The following is a 14,154-nucleotide window of genomic DNA, read 5'->3' on the forward strand; positions in this document are numbered from 1 at the left end:
GAGTCTCGCGGGCCGGATAGAGAAGCTCTGCGGGCCGGATCCGGCCCGCGGGCCGTAGTTTGAGAACCCCTGGTATAGAGTGTCAATATTAAATTGGATCTACGCTGAAATTCACTTCCGAACACCATTTTGGATTAACTAACAAGATGAATAGAAGCATATGGACCTTATATGATAGAAGTAAACAAAATCAGGTTGAATTCTGGAAGCAAAAGATTTTTCGAGAGCCGAAACACGTGCGAAAAACTTCCTCTGTCAAACTGCGCACTAGTGATGCGCACTGGATTGGCCCGAATCTGAGGAGAAACAGCATTGGAATGACGGTCGTCTAAACGCTGATTCTGTGAAATCGTGATTCATGTTTGTGTTTTGAATCATGATTCAAATCATGATTCAAATCATGATTCTGGCTTGAGGTCGCATAAACGCAGCCTATTAGGGATAGATTTCTCCACTGCACATTCTTATTTTACTTGCAAGGAGGGCTTTCCGTGCACTGGCACGTACTCTGCCTGGCTAAGCTGGTTCTGGTCAGGCAGAGCGTGTTGTCAGTGTGCGGAACCATCTGTGGGGAAGTCTATCCGCAAAAGGGAGACAATAATCCAGTTTTGTATATATTGTGGTGTGTTGTGTCGTCTTGTGTTGTCCTTTTTCTTTTTATGTTTTTTACTTAGAAATGGTAAATACAATTGTTTTTTTTCTCTATGTACAGCTGTAAATATGTTTGATTCTTTCAACAACAAAAATGTGTAGTCCTTCTTGGCTCCAGAGATCGAGTAATGGTCAAAATACATGTATATCACATCAACATGATGGACATTCATGACTGACTACAATGAGCATGCCTGCACGATGTTGCCTCTTTGTCAGAAATAATATAACCATCACACATTAGAATTAATTAAGGAGCAATTGCAGCCCAACTTATCATATCTTCCTCAATCCTAACCTTATCTTATTTATAAGTTAAACCAAATAAGATGTTAGGCATCTTTCTTACATGTAGGAGCTGGGAGCACTGATCAATCGATGTGTTTACTCCGTTAACATAGTACATGTATTACATATGGACTGCTTTGAGAGGCATGTTTGTTTCTAGAAGCTCAAGGGGACCGCAATGCGACTATGCCCGAGGGCATGGTCTGGCCGGTGCGGTACCAGAGAGCCGAAAGAAACAACCATGTCTTGAATATCAAAGCAGTCCATACATGTATATATTTTAAGAATCGAATTAAACGTTAGATATAAGGTCTAGACTAAACGGTTAGGCCTAGCCCTGACATTAGGTCTGGAATATCAAAGCAGTCCTTACCTGTAGATATTTTAGGAGCCAAATTAGGCCAGGGTCTGATAATTAATAGATCTAACATTACGGTACTGTATATCTAGATCTCCAATAGAGTCTAGATCTACCATTAGATCTCTAACAGTTCTTCAGATCTAAGTATAAATGGAACATTAGATCTAGATTATCAATTCAATTCAATTTTATTTCCACATCTGATTAAAAACACAAGTACAAATTCATATGCAAATAGATATATACAATAAAAAAAAACATTAAAATGAAACATATTCAGTTTGGAATCATAATGTGGTGGGAATTGACAAAGGCAAAAGGCCTATCAGGGTTATTCCCAAAGGTAATAAAATTTACATAAAATGTTTCTTAAATATATACAAAATATAGAAAACAATAGAAAAAGAAATAGACACACATGGAATTCAAAAATATAAGTGTAAATGAAATAACAAAAGACAACCAGACATCCTGGACCCCACCCCCCCCAGGCAATATTTTGTTAACTTTATTATAGGATTTATTTTCAACTAGGTACTTTTTTAGTTTTTTTTTAAACATATTCAAAGTTGGGCATATTTTGATTTCTTGTGGTAATTTGTTCCAAAACTTAGGACCTGCATAAGAAATGGTAGTTCTTGAAAAATTATAATTTAGCGTTGGTAGATGGAAAAGATTTGATTGACGGGTCGCATATTTACATACATTTTTATTATACACAAAACAATTTTCTAAAAACTTCGGAAGTATATTTTTGGAGTACGAAAACATAAATATGCCAATCTGTTGTTTATGTATATAAAAAATTGTTAATATACTGAATTTTTTAAATACAGGAGCAGTGTGTGAGTAAGGATGTAAATTAAACAATTCGTATTGCTCGTTTTTGAAGAATGAAGATTCTATTAAGATAGGTCTTTGCACAGCCACCCCATACTATATTACAGTAGTTAAGATATGGCAAGATCATGCTATTATACAATTTAAGAAGGATATAAAAAGGAACAATTTTCTTTATTCTATTCATTGCACCAATAGCTTTAGATATTTGACATGATACATAAGATACATGCTCTTTCCATGTCAATTTATTGTCAATTCTAACTCCTAAAAAATTTGTAGAATTTACAATCGATATAATTTGTTGGTTGATATATATTCTTATACAAGAAGTATTGATATTTTTATTTTTTGGCTGAAATAACATACAAGAAGTTTTTTCTGCATTTAATTTTAATTTGTTTGCTTTAAACCAAGTATCAATTTTTTAAGTTCTGTATTAAAAGTAAGACACAATGTATCAATATTTTCACCAGATAGAAATAAACTTGTATCATCCGCAAAAATTATCGATTGTAATATACTACTTACGTATTGAATGTCGTTTATGAACAGCAAAAATAATAAGGGACTTAAAGGAGAATGAAACCCTTGAAACTAGCTGAATCCATATCAAAGAGAAAAATCAAAGAAACATATTGTTGAAAGTTTGAGGAAGATTGAATGAATAATAAGAAAGTTATGAGCATTTGAATATTGAGATCACTAGTGCCATGTAGATCCTCCCATCGGCAATGCGACCAAGATCTGTGATATCACACACGTACAACTCCCTCATTACTTTAATACTTATTTCACTTATATTCTCACTTTTATAGAGTCTATCACAAGGTTAGGTGTTTTCTTTATGAGATGACAAGTACAGAGGTTTCACAACATTATATCATTGATGAATCGTTTGTCATATGATTAGAATGAGCAAAAAGAGATGTTTTGGGGTATATTTTCAGTGTCCGAATGGGAGAGTTGTACGTGTGTGACATCACAGATCTTGGTCGCATTGCCAATGGGAGGATCTCCATAGCATTAGTGATCTCGACATTCAAATGCTCATAACTCTTTTATTGCTAGTCCTATTTTACTCAAACTTTTGTTGATCTTATTCTTTGATTTTTCTGCTTTCACAAAAGCTAACTTGCTCCAAGAGTTTCATTCTCCTTTAATACTGATCCCTGAGGGACACTATAGGTGTTATGTGTGATTTCAGAAGATACATTATTTACACAAACATATTGAGTTCTTTTGTTCAAGTAACTAGAAAACCATTGAAGTACTGAACCCCTAATCCCATAAAATTGCAATTTTTGTAAAAGTATTTCATGACTTATGCAATCGAATGCCTTAGTTAAATCTAAAAATATACCTAAAACAACTCTTTTATTTTCAAGTGATTTAGCAACAATATTAGTAAAATCTAAAAGAGCCATGTAAGTACTGTAGTTCTGTCTAAACCTGTATTGTTTATGGTACAGTATATCTCTTTTTGACAAGAAGGAAAATAAACGACTATACACAAGTTTTTCTAAGATATTTGAAAAAGTGGATAAAATTGATATAGGTCTATAATTGCTTAAAATATGTTTATCTCCTTTTTTATGTACAGGAATCACCTTAGCCTTCTTTAAAGCAGTTGGGAATACACCAGATTGTAAAGACATATTAAATAGATTGCAAAGCGGTACAACAAAGGAAGCAATAGACTTCTTTAGAACATCAATATTAATATCATCATATCCAGGGGATTTGCATGAGTCAAGCTTTGTAACAATTTCAAGTATTTCTGAAATTTCAACTGGTTTCATAAACATAGACTGTGAAAAATCCCTATTTGGTAAAAAAATGCAAGAAGTCAACAGAGGCATTAGGTATACTGTTTACAGTATCCCTGCCAATAGTGCTGAAAAAATCATTAAAAGCTTGGGCAATGGCCTGTTTGCTGTTTATCTGTATACCATTTTTTTCAATAAAATCATATTGCACACATCCATTAACTTTCATCAAAATGTCATTTATAGTTTTCCAAGTTGCCTTGATATTACCTTTGACACTTTTAAATCTAGAGAAATAATATTCTCGTTTACGTTTTCGTATCTCATTGTTTACAAAGTTTCTATAACAAGAATATACATCTTTCCGATAAGAGGATGGATTTTTTAGATACTTCCGAAATAAGATATTTTTCTTTTTGCACATTCTTTTGAGTTCTACATCAAACCAAGGCTTTTGTTTTCTCTGTTTTAATTTCATTTCTTTAAATGGAAAGCATATGTCGTAAGTATTTAGAAAATATTTCATAAATAGATCAAAAGTACTATCTACAAATGTACAATCTAATATTTGTTCAAAGGTACAATCTGCATATCTACAATCTAATATCTGATCCCAGTTTGTCTTCAGTAATGTTTCACAAAACAAGGAAATATTAGAGTAATTTATTGCACGCTTTAAGACTACATCACAGCGATCATCTTCAAAAACAGATCTTAAGTGACAAAAGATTGAAAAGTGATCACTCACGTCGGTAAGAATTATTCCTGCATTTATTTTATTTTCAGGTCTATTGATAAATATATTGTCTATCAGAGTTACAGATTGCATAGTTATTCTGGTAGGTCTTAAAATTAAGGGAACATAAGAAAATGACTTAAGCGTATCAATAAAACTATTTACATTATTGCAAGAAGAAATCTTTAATAAATCTAAATTAAAATCTCCGATCAAGACACATTCTTTGTTTTCTTTAGATATTTTATGAAGTAGTACTTCCAGTTCACTTAAAAAACATGGCACTGATTGAGTAGGTGGTCTATAACAGACAGCAAAGATAGTACCTGAATATTTACCATAAACTTCAATGAAGAGAATCTCAATAAAGTCATGAAAAACATCAAGTTTTAAACGTCTTCTGAATTTCAATCCAGTTTTTAAATAAAAACCTATTCCACCACCACGTCTGTCATTTCTCCCTTTTCCGACAAATTGATAACCATCAATTTGTACATATTCTTCATTTTTGAACCAGGTTTCCGATACTGCTATTATAGAAAATGAGCATTTGGTTTCAGATATTACATATTCAAGACTGTCAATATTCTTAGTCAAACTTCTACAGTTAAAATGAGCAATGGTTAAGAACTTATCCACACAATTTATATTTGAATTTTTTTTATTGTATTCAGGTAAAGTATAGTAATGAGAATTTGGACCAAAATCATCTTCCAGAGCCCGTAATGAATCTAAGTGATCTTCACAAGCTAGACAAGTTAGATTATTTATATCAGAAATTTGCCTTTCACAAACCACACAAGCAAAATTTTGTGACATTAAACTAACACAAAGGGTAAAATGATAAAATAAATGAGTAAAATACAACTAATCAAGTGAGATAAAAAGGTGACAATGAGTTCACAACGACGTTTGCAACCAGAGACATATAAATATATCTTTCATTTATTCAAAGTCATGATCACCAGAAGGGTCAGGACCCTCATAATAAGGATCATAGCGATCGGAGATCAAGCTCACTTCCGATGAGTTTGGTTACTTTTTTCCCACCGCTAGCTTTCACTAGAGCTATTATTTTCCCATCGTGTGTCCAGGCGGACTCTACATTGGACGACTGGTAGGTTTTCTTGTACAGACTAGCGTTACGGGGAGTTAGATCCTCTTGTATCGTCACTCCTGTGTTTTTCAACATTTTGCGTGCTTTGATGACTTCTTCGCGTTTTCGATAGCTCCAAAATTTGACAATCAAAGACCGCGGATGCTGACCAGTGCGATGAGAACGATCGATGTCATCACACGTTAAGGACACATGAAGTTTTGTATTGCTGATATCGCAGATCAGCTGATCCGTGTTTTCATTTGCATTCTCCTTTACACCAAAGATACGCAACGATGAGCGTCTTGAGTACTGCTGCAGATTATTTGTTGCCATCTCTAACTCCTGAAGTTTGTTTTCATTCTTCTGTAATTCTTCTTCTACCTTCTTCAATCTTTGTTCCTTTGTTTCTACTGTTACTGCCAGGTCATGAATCTTGCTTTCATTCATCTCAATCATTTGTTGTAATTTCCCAAATGTTTGTTCAGCAATTTCCGTTGCAATAGATTTAGCGATTTCTTTGATCTGTTGTAAGAATCTATCTGACTGGAATAGATCAATGATGATGTCACTCACATTTGTTGTGCTGACAGAATTGGAACGGGTTGAAGGCATTGTAAGGGAGTTTGGAAGAATGGACAAACAGTTGGCAAGAAACTATTTGGTTTAGGGATTCGATGAACAGCAACAATGTTAGGTCTAGATTTGTATATTGACACAGTCCATGCTTTGTAATGTTAATCAATTTGAAAGGTAAAATGTGACGTGGTACAAGAAGTACGAAAGTCTGGAGAAGGCGAATACTATAGCTTACGAAGTTATCACAAACACACACGGATATATAGCAATGGGACTGTATCAATAATCCAGCAAAGTAGGGCGCTCGAAGCAAAACCAGTTTAGCAGTTCATCAATAAAAATGTTGTCTCTGGAATACACGAATAGAGTACTTACAGATTCACATTTGTTAGTCAAGTAATCCTAATAACATCAGTATTCCATTTATCTGTAGTTAATCAGTCTTTGAGTTAATCCTTCGTAACGTTCGCAACGGGTCGCAATAACGGGTCTAAATTAGATCTAACGTTAGAGTCTAGAAGATCTAGACCCTACTCTAGACTAAGCTAACGTTAGAACTAGAACTAGCGACAACATTAATTGTCATTAGGTCTAGACCTAACGTTGTCGTTTGTCATGCATAGGCCCTAGAGTCTAGGAGTTAAGTTAGAGTCTAAAGTTAGTCCATAGGCCTAACGTACATGTAGATCTAGTGCAGCGACAGTCTTATCTTTTTAGGCGACTCACCTTTTGCGAACATGCATTTGAACAACTGCAACAGACTTGATGATTGATAGATCTAACTTACATTATGTCCTTAGTTAATAAGTTAGTCTTCTTTTCGATAAAGCCTAGATTTTTTAACAGGAATAAACAAGCAACAGTCAAAGATCGGCATCGTTCCATGTCATATCCGTTGCGCGCACTTGCGCAATAAGCGCTTAATTGCGCGAATTGTCTAAAACTTTCGCTCAAATCATGCAGATATATATGGTATCCGCAATCACAGCTGAAAGCAATATTTTGCATGCAATCAAATGGGGATCTCAGCCAAATTTTGCTACATGTATGCCCAGTGTAAGGGGCGGGTCAGGGGGCAACGGGCAGAAATAATTTTAACTACTGTTAAAGTGGAAATTTTTGCGGCAAGATCAGCGAGCGCGAATTTAAAAACCACGAATTTATGAGCATCTATTTTAATGCAAGTTTTGAACCGCGGTACAATTGCGTGTATCGTTTTGGTAAAGAGATTGCATAATTTGACCTATAGAGGACGACATTTAAGCAAGCAAGCCTGAGCTCCAAAATTATATGCATCGCGAGAATTTGTTCCAAAGCAATGTGATCATTTGTTAACAGTCGCAGATCGGTATTTAAATGATTTTGGTTGAAATATAAATTGCTTTTGCTGTTTGATTGAAGTGAGTGTTTGGATCTGATTAGTTTTTAAGAAGACGTTGGGTCGATCGCCCAGGTTTGTTGATTGATCCCATGCACTAAGTTTGAATAGCCGTAATCCCCCCGGCCAGCAGCGCCTCTCTTTTGCCTTCCCCGATGTCCGCCCTGGAAAGAAAATTTGCGCTAAATGTCACAAAAGTTCATGATTGGATCAAAACAATGCTGAATTATGCTGTTTTAGAGCTAGAATTATGATCAGAAGATACAAATTCGTTGCTGAAATGTTAATTAAAACCATTCACAGATGTGGAAGAAGGAAGTGACTTTGTGATTATGGAGTGTGCAGCGCGAATTCAAGAACCCGCGAATATGCTTTGAAGCCACCAAGCGCGAAAAATAAATCCCGCGAAAATAACAGTGTTTACAGTATGCCTGTTGCCCTTGGTTACCACCTTAGTTTGTTTTGCTGGCATGGTGGATTACATGACCCCACTTTTGACCAATCAGAGGAACGGATTATTCAACATTATAAAGAGAGGTTTATTAATCCCAATTTCTGTAGATCAAAATATTCTGTACTGTAAAAGCAAATGGATGAAATGTTATATCAAAGACTAGTAAATTGATAATGAATTGAACTTGAATTGAATTCCTAAATCAATAATCTCATATAGAGCTGGTTGCACTTATAAAATCATGAATATGACACAATGTTAAGGGCATTAAGATTTGTCAAGTCGTTTCAAGGTATTCCTGCAATACCATGATACCACACTGAATGTATTTGACGTCTATCTCTGTTTATCTGTTTTGTTCCTAAATGAGCACATTTGACCCCGTTTTTATAAATGGATAATGTCTTTTTAGATAGAGACTTTTCAAAATAAAGAACCAACTTCTATAAGATTCTAACCGCTTTTAGTGTATTTTGGCTACCAATGAAAGTTTGTTGACCTTTTGACCTTTCCCTGACCTTGTCTTAACCCTATATATCTCCTGGCTAAGGACTTCTGAAGATGAAAATCGAAAATAAAAAAGTACACACATGCAAAAAAGAAGAAGAAAAAACCAGAAAAAATAGGCTTTCTTAACATCTTTAGTGTAATTTGCCATTAAAGAAAGTTCGTTGACCTTTTGACATTTCTGGTCATAACTTTTAAACGGCAGGTCACGAGTATATGGTGAGGTAAATGGGTACCGGTAGGAAGTAATTCCTTAAAAAGCTGTGTGCGCTATGAACGCCTAGCTTAGCCGGGTAATATAGGAGCGCCTTGAGCACCTAACAAGGTGGATATGTGCGCAATATAAATACCCTATATTATTATTATTATTATTATATGATTGTGTACACTTTTTTGTTCAGTATAACAAAACAATTTGATGTATGACTTGACACAATCCGGGTAATTCCAGAAATTGACTCCATTTTGACCCTCACATGGTCAAGATGACCATTAGAAATTTGTCACCAAGTTGAAAGTTGTTCCTTGTGATGTCACCAATCACATAAAAGGGAAAAATCAGACTTAGCCAATTTGTTGAAGTAGATGACGTATGCTGCCTGACTACCATGCAAATTAGTGTTGAAGACTCCTGAAAGAAGACGATGTAGTTCTAATTTTGATAAAGGTTTTTGTCAGGTTCCTCTTTATATTAGTTTTAAATGAGAGAAACATTAGATGAATTATTGCTTCATCAGGTTTGTCTGTTCATGTTTTATGCTGTTTGAATGTATGGAATAAAAGACATTGAAGGAATGACAGCTTAATATAACTAAAGTTTAATGATGGGGGAAAATACTTTTTGAAATGGCTTCTTTTTAGTACTATAGTGCTTATCATCTCAACCACTTACAATACCCATTGACTTGTAATATTGCTTCCATGTATTGAGTTTGATATTACTTTGTTCTGTTATTGAGTTTATTTCATTTGTTTATTTAATTTTCTTAATATGTTTATTTGTTTGATCTTTAGATATTTTCTGCATGGTCTGTGCAAGGAAGGAGATAGGTGTCCCTATGCTCATAACAGATCTCATAATGTGAAGAGTAATGTATGTCGCTACTATCTCCAAGGAAAGTGCCACTATGGAGCCAGCTGCAAGTAAGTAAAGTCTTTGGATATCGGCAGTCTGTTCATAATGCATTTACATGTAGGAGTGATAAATGAGAGAAATAATCTTAAAGAACAAATCTGTACATAATAATAGTAATAATGGTGGCTACTTATAGCGCACATGTCCACCTTTGGTGCTCATGGTGTTTAAAAAAAGCCCTGCTATCATTATTACCATGGCTAAGCTAGGCAATCGATTATTAGGCGCACACAGCTTTTTGAGGAATTTCTTCCTGCTGGTACCCATTTACATCACCTGGGTCGAGTGCAGCACACAATAGATGAATTCCTTGCTGAAGGAAATTACGCCATGGCTGGGATTTGAACCCATGACCCTCTGTTTCAAAGTCCGGAGACTAATCCACTGGGCCACATGTATGTGTAGTACAAATGTCCGTACTGTACTGTGTAGATATTTTCTTTTTATATGCCAGATATAAGTTATTGCTATGAGAATCATGTTGCGCAATTTGTACATCCCTCCAAATGCCCTTGACATGTACAGTATTTGTATTCCTTAAATGCTAAATTCCCTCTATCTAGTCAAGGCCTGTTCCATTTATTGAAGAGAGCCATTGTTTGTATTCACATGTTGGTAATGACCAAGCATTGTCTTATACATTATTCTTTGCTTCAGTATTCTCGTTTTTAATTTGTTTGAGAAGTATACTTGAGCAGGTATTGCAGGGGTCCTTTTTATAGTAATGAAAATATCAGGATAGATTCCACCAATACAAATATATATTTGTATTAGAGATCGATAGAATCTTTTAGAAAGCTTAAAGGGCAGGATCAACCTGACAGTTTGTTGTATTTAATAACAGCAAAAAAAGAGAGATAAATGTTAGTGAAGGTTTGATGAAAATCAAACAAAGAATAATAAGAGGTATGAATTTAGGAAATTTTTGTTTTATGATGTCACAGATAAGCAACTGTTCCATATTTCGTGTGATATAAATTCCCCCATGAAAAAAATTGAAAGGGATTTTTTTTTGTCTTATGATAATTTCCCTGATTGAAAGTGATTTTGTTTGCGCAGTGAATATATAATCAGTCCCATCATCCCCTATTAGAAAAATAGGTTTATTCATCATGTTCCATTCAAATAATTGAATTTATGGAATTTATATTTCGGTTGTACATATGGATGAGCTCCTTGCATTTGACTTCTCAAATTAACTTAAAAAATTCACAACTCTCTTATTCTTTCATGAATTTTCATCGAACCTTCACCAATATTTTCTCTTAATTTCTATGATTTTAGTAAACCTAACTCATCAGGGTGAACTTCCCCTTCAATTATCAATGGATGAATGGTGAGGATTTTTAAAATACTAATCACTATTTTGGTACAGGTTTCAACATGTAGCTCCTACAAACAATGTTCCCCAGAAAAATATCTCTCCAGCACCACTGCCTGTGTCAAGTAAAGGAGCTACCATTGAGAGTCAACTAACAACACTTCAGTTGAATGATCAGAACTCACCTAATGAAACTGTGGATAAACAGTGTTCTGGTAACAAGTATTCTATGAAGGATCTAGTTTATGCTAAAGAATTCATCCCTGGTCAACCATTTCAAGGCACCTGTGAGTGTTTGGAGTATTTCATCCTTGAAGTAATACTTTTCTTTTAATTTTCTTATAAGTTTGTTTGTAATTGTCTTTGTTAAGTTTGATAGTTACTTGAAAAAATGTTGAAAAATATAACTTGAAAACAGTAATTCTTACAGTTTGCATGAATGACACCTTCAACAGTTATTGGCCAAATGATGGTAAGATTACTGAAGCTTTGTCATCATCTCATATCAAAACACATTTCCAGTTGAGACTTATGTAAATGAAAATTCAAATAAATGAAATATATGCACTTTTTTAATGGATTACCATAAATATTCCACTCATAAGGGCCAATATATGAGTTGCATTATTGGCCCTAACTTAGAATGTATCTGGTATTCTATTTTGAGCCATCCAATATGATATGAATACTTGAAAGATTAATACCTTATATACTAATTATTGCTTTGCTGTGTATATCAATCTTTATTATGTAGTGCCACCAACCTATAGCGCAACAGCCAAGAAGAATGGTGAGAGTGGTGCCCTGGTCATATCTACAGAACAAGTTCCTAGGCCAGGACCTCAGGCTATCTTATGTCCCTATGCAGTGAAGGGTACCTGTCGTTATGGAGCCAAGTGTCAATACATGCATGGTGAAGTGTGTGACCTCTGTGGAGAAGCTTGTTTGCTTCCATATGATGAGGAGCAAAAGAAGAACCATAGAATGGTGAGATATTTCAAGTGTAAAATGATTTTAACCTCTTCTCTTGAGGAAATTTCACATTAAATATGATAGGTGTAATACGTATACCTATAAGTCAACCTTCCATAAGTCAAACAGTTGGAAAGTGGAAACAATTTTCAGACCAACTTGTAAATCATGCATTATCCATGTCTTCAAAGTTTACCTAAATTTAATATTAAAGGGTTTGATTTTTGCAAATTCACCTGTGAAAAAGCGAATAACACATCCCATCAAAAATTGAGAAAAAAAGAGAGAGTTACATGTAGGTTTATCTACTTCTGTTATGTAGAACTGTTGTCTACACAACAGAAACATTTTGGGTCATATTTTTTTTCTTGTAGCATAATAAATTCTATTTAAGTAGCATCTAAAGTAGACATGTTTGCTAGAATATCGTTTACTTCATTGTTTTCCTATTAGACTTGTCTTCAGAAGCATGAGAAAGACATGCAGGAAGCATTTCTGTACCAGCAGAGTAAGGACATAGTTTGTGGTATCTGTATGGAAGTTATAATGGAGAAATCACCAAAGGAACGCAAATTTGGTATCTTATCAGACTGCACTCATCCTTACTGCTTGGATTGTATCAGGAAGTGGCGCAGTGGAAAGCAGTTTGAAAAGACTATTATCAGGTATTAATATTGAATGATATTAAAGAGTTTTAGTAATTGAGATATACTTGTTTGAATTTAAATGATTTGAATGTTATGTGTCGTTGGATGTAGGATTATAATTAATAAATTGGTGTTAGTTTTAGGGTGCAAAACATGCTTTCAGAATTCAGTTAGAGAAAGAGGCTGCCAGCTGAGTGTAGATTTTCATAGAATTTGTAAGGTGAGTCTGATCAGTCACCCACTAAGAATTCTGCAAATGCAAACATTTTGCCTACTACATTATACAGAGCAATACCTACATAATTCATGAAAATTCAATAATATAATGTTCAGAAATGGCAAGGTAGGAGACTTTAATTTTTATATACATAATTTTAAAAAAATCCTTCTCACTTCATTTTCATTAAAACTTTAAGTAGAAACACACAAGGAGTTAAAATGAAAATGTAGGACGCCAATGGAAAATGAAGAATATAAGGATAGGGAACCTGTGCAAAGACAAACAAACAGAGATATTCTGTAACATTTGTTCATCTAGTTCTTAGGTGTATAACATTCTTTATCATGAGTTTGGATGTCTATAAATAGAAAATTGAAGATAGAGAGGGTTTTTAGTTCATAGAAATGAATTCTTTATCTCCATAATGCAGTATGTAGCTATCAGTAACACTAATTGTTATTGATAATTGTTATTTGCAGGGGATGTCCAACATGCCAAAAGATGTCTAATTGTATTGTTGTTATTTGCAGGGGGTGTCCAACATGTAGAAAGATGTCTAATATTATAATAGTTAGTACGGAAGATGTTGATTATCGTGGTAGTATAGAATCGGTAAAGGAAATAATCTGTTGTCTCACGATGCGGCAAACTGAAATTGTGACGTTTCGACTGCAACTGCTAGTCTTCGTCAGGCAATAAAGTGGACAATTGCTGCGTGCGCCTTTTATACCGTAAGCTGCGTGCTGTGGGTGCCGGAACCGCTGCGCTCCGACCAATCAGAAGCCGCGGACGGTGCGATTGCTGGGCAGCATGACTCAATAGCGTTGTGTACAAGATACCATGCGTGGCTTGTGACAAAGTATATATCGGGGAAACGGGCAGACCCATTCGCCGATATGTCAAGCACCAGTGCATAGATAGTTCGGCAGTAGCAGAGTATGCTTGGAATGCAGATCACCCTCTCAATTGGGGCGAGGTAAGCTGCATAGAGCGGCATAAGCACTGGTACACACGGCATGTTAAAGAGGCTATCCAAATCCACCTACATCCGAATAATGTTAACAGGGATAATGGCATTGACATGCCCGAGGAATGGCTTCCGACCATTCGCCGGCATGCGCCCCCTATGTTTGCCCGACACTCATCGGTGAATCGCCTGCTTTCCACGCCGCTGGCAGCCGACGGGATTCCCCCAACGTC

At 35.1% G+C, this 14,154-nt stretch overlaps 1 protein-coding gene across 1 annotated transcript; it reads left to right on the plus strand.

Annotated features, from left to right (window-relative positions):
• The first annotated feature begins 8,875 nt into the window (after window positions 1-8,875).
• On the plus strand, window positions 8,876-13,195 carry LOC129258061 (E3 ubiquitin-protein ligase makorin-1-like). Its single transcript, XM_054896514.2, has 5 exons — window positions 8,876-8,883; window positions 9,674-9,802; window positions 11,170-11,402; window positions 11,870-12,102; window positions 12,541-13,195. The coding sequence occupies exons 1-5, from the start codon at window positions 8,876-8,878 to the stop codon at window positions 12,757-12,759; spliced, it is 822 nt and encodes a 273-aa protein (XP_054752489.2). The 3' UTR covers window positions 12,760-13,195.
• Window positions 13,196-14,154: the final 959 nt, after the last annotated feature.

Source organism: Lytechinus pictus, chromosome 3 (genome assembly GCF_037042905.1).
Source record: "Lytechinus pictus isolate F3 Inbred chromosome 3, Lp3.0, whole genome shotgun sequence".
NCBI classification, from domain to species: domain Eukaryota; kingdom Metazoa; phylum Echinodermata; class Echinoidea; order Temnopleuroida; family Toxopneustidae; genus Lytechinus; species Lytechinus pictus.

What these genes read in the sequence shown, in the direction of transcription:
- LOC129258061 (XM_054896514.2), top strand. An exon ending in TCAACCATTTCAAGGCACCT is followed by an intron (nt 11,403 to 11,869) that starts GTGAGTGTTTGG and finishes TTTATTATGTAG; the next exon opens with TGCCACCAACCTATAGCGCA. An exon ending in AAAAGAAGAACCATAGAATG is followed by an intron (nt 12,103 to 12,540) that starts GTGAGATATTTC and finishes TTTTCCTATTAG; the next exon opens with ACTTGTCTTCAGAAGCATGA.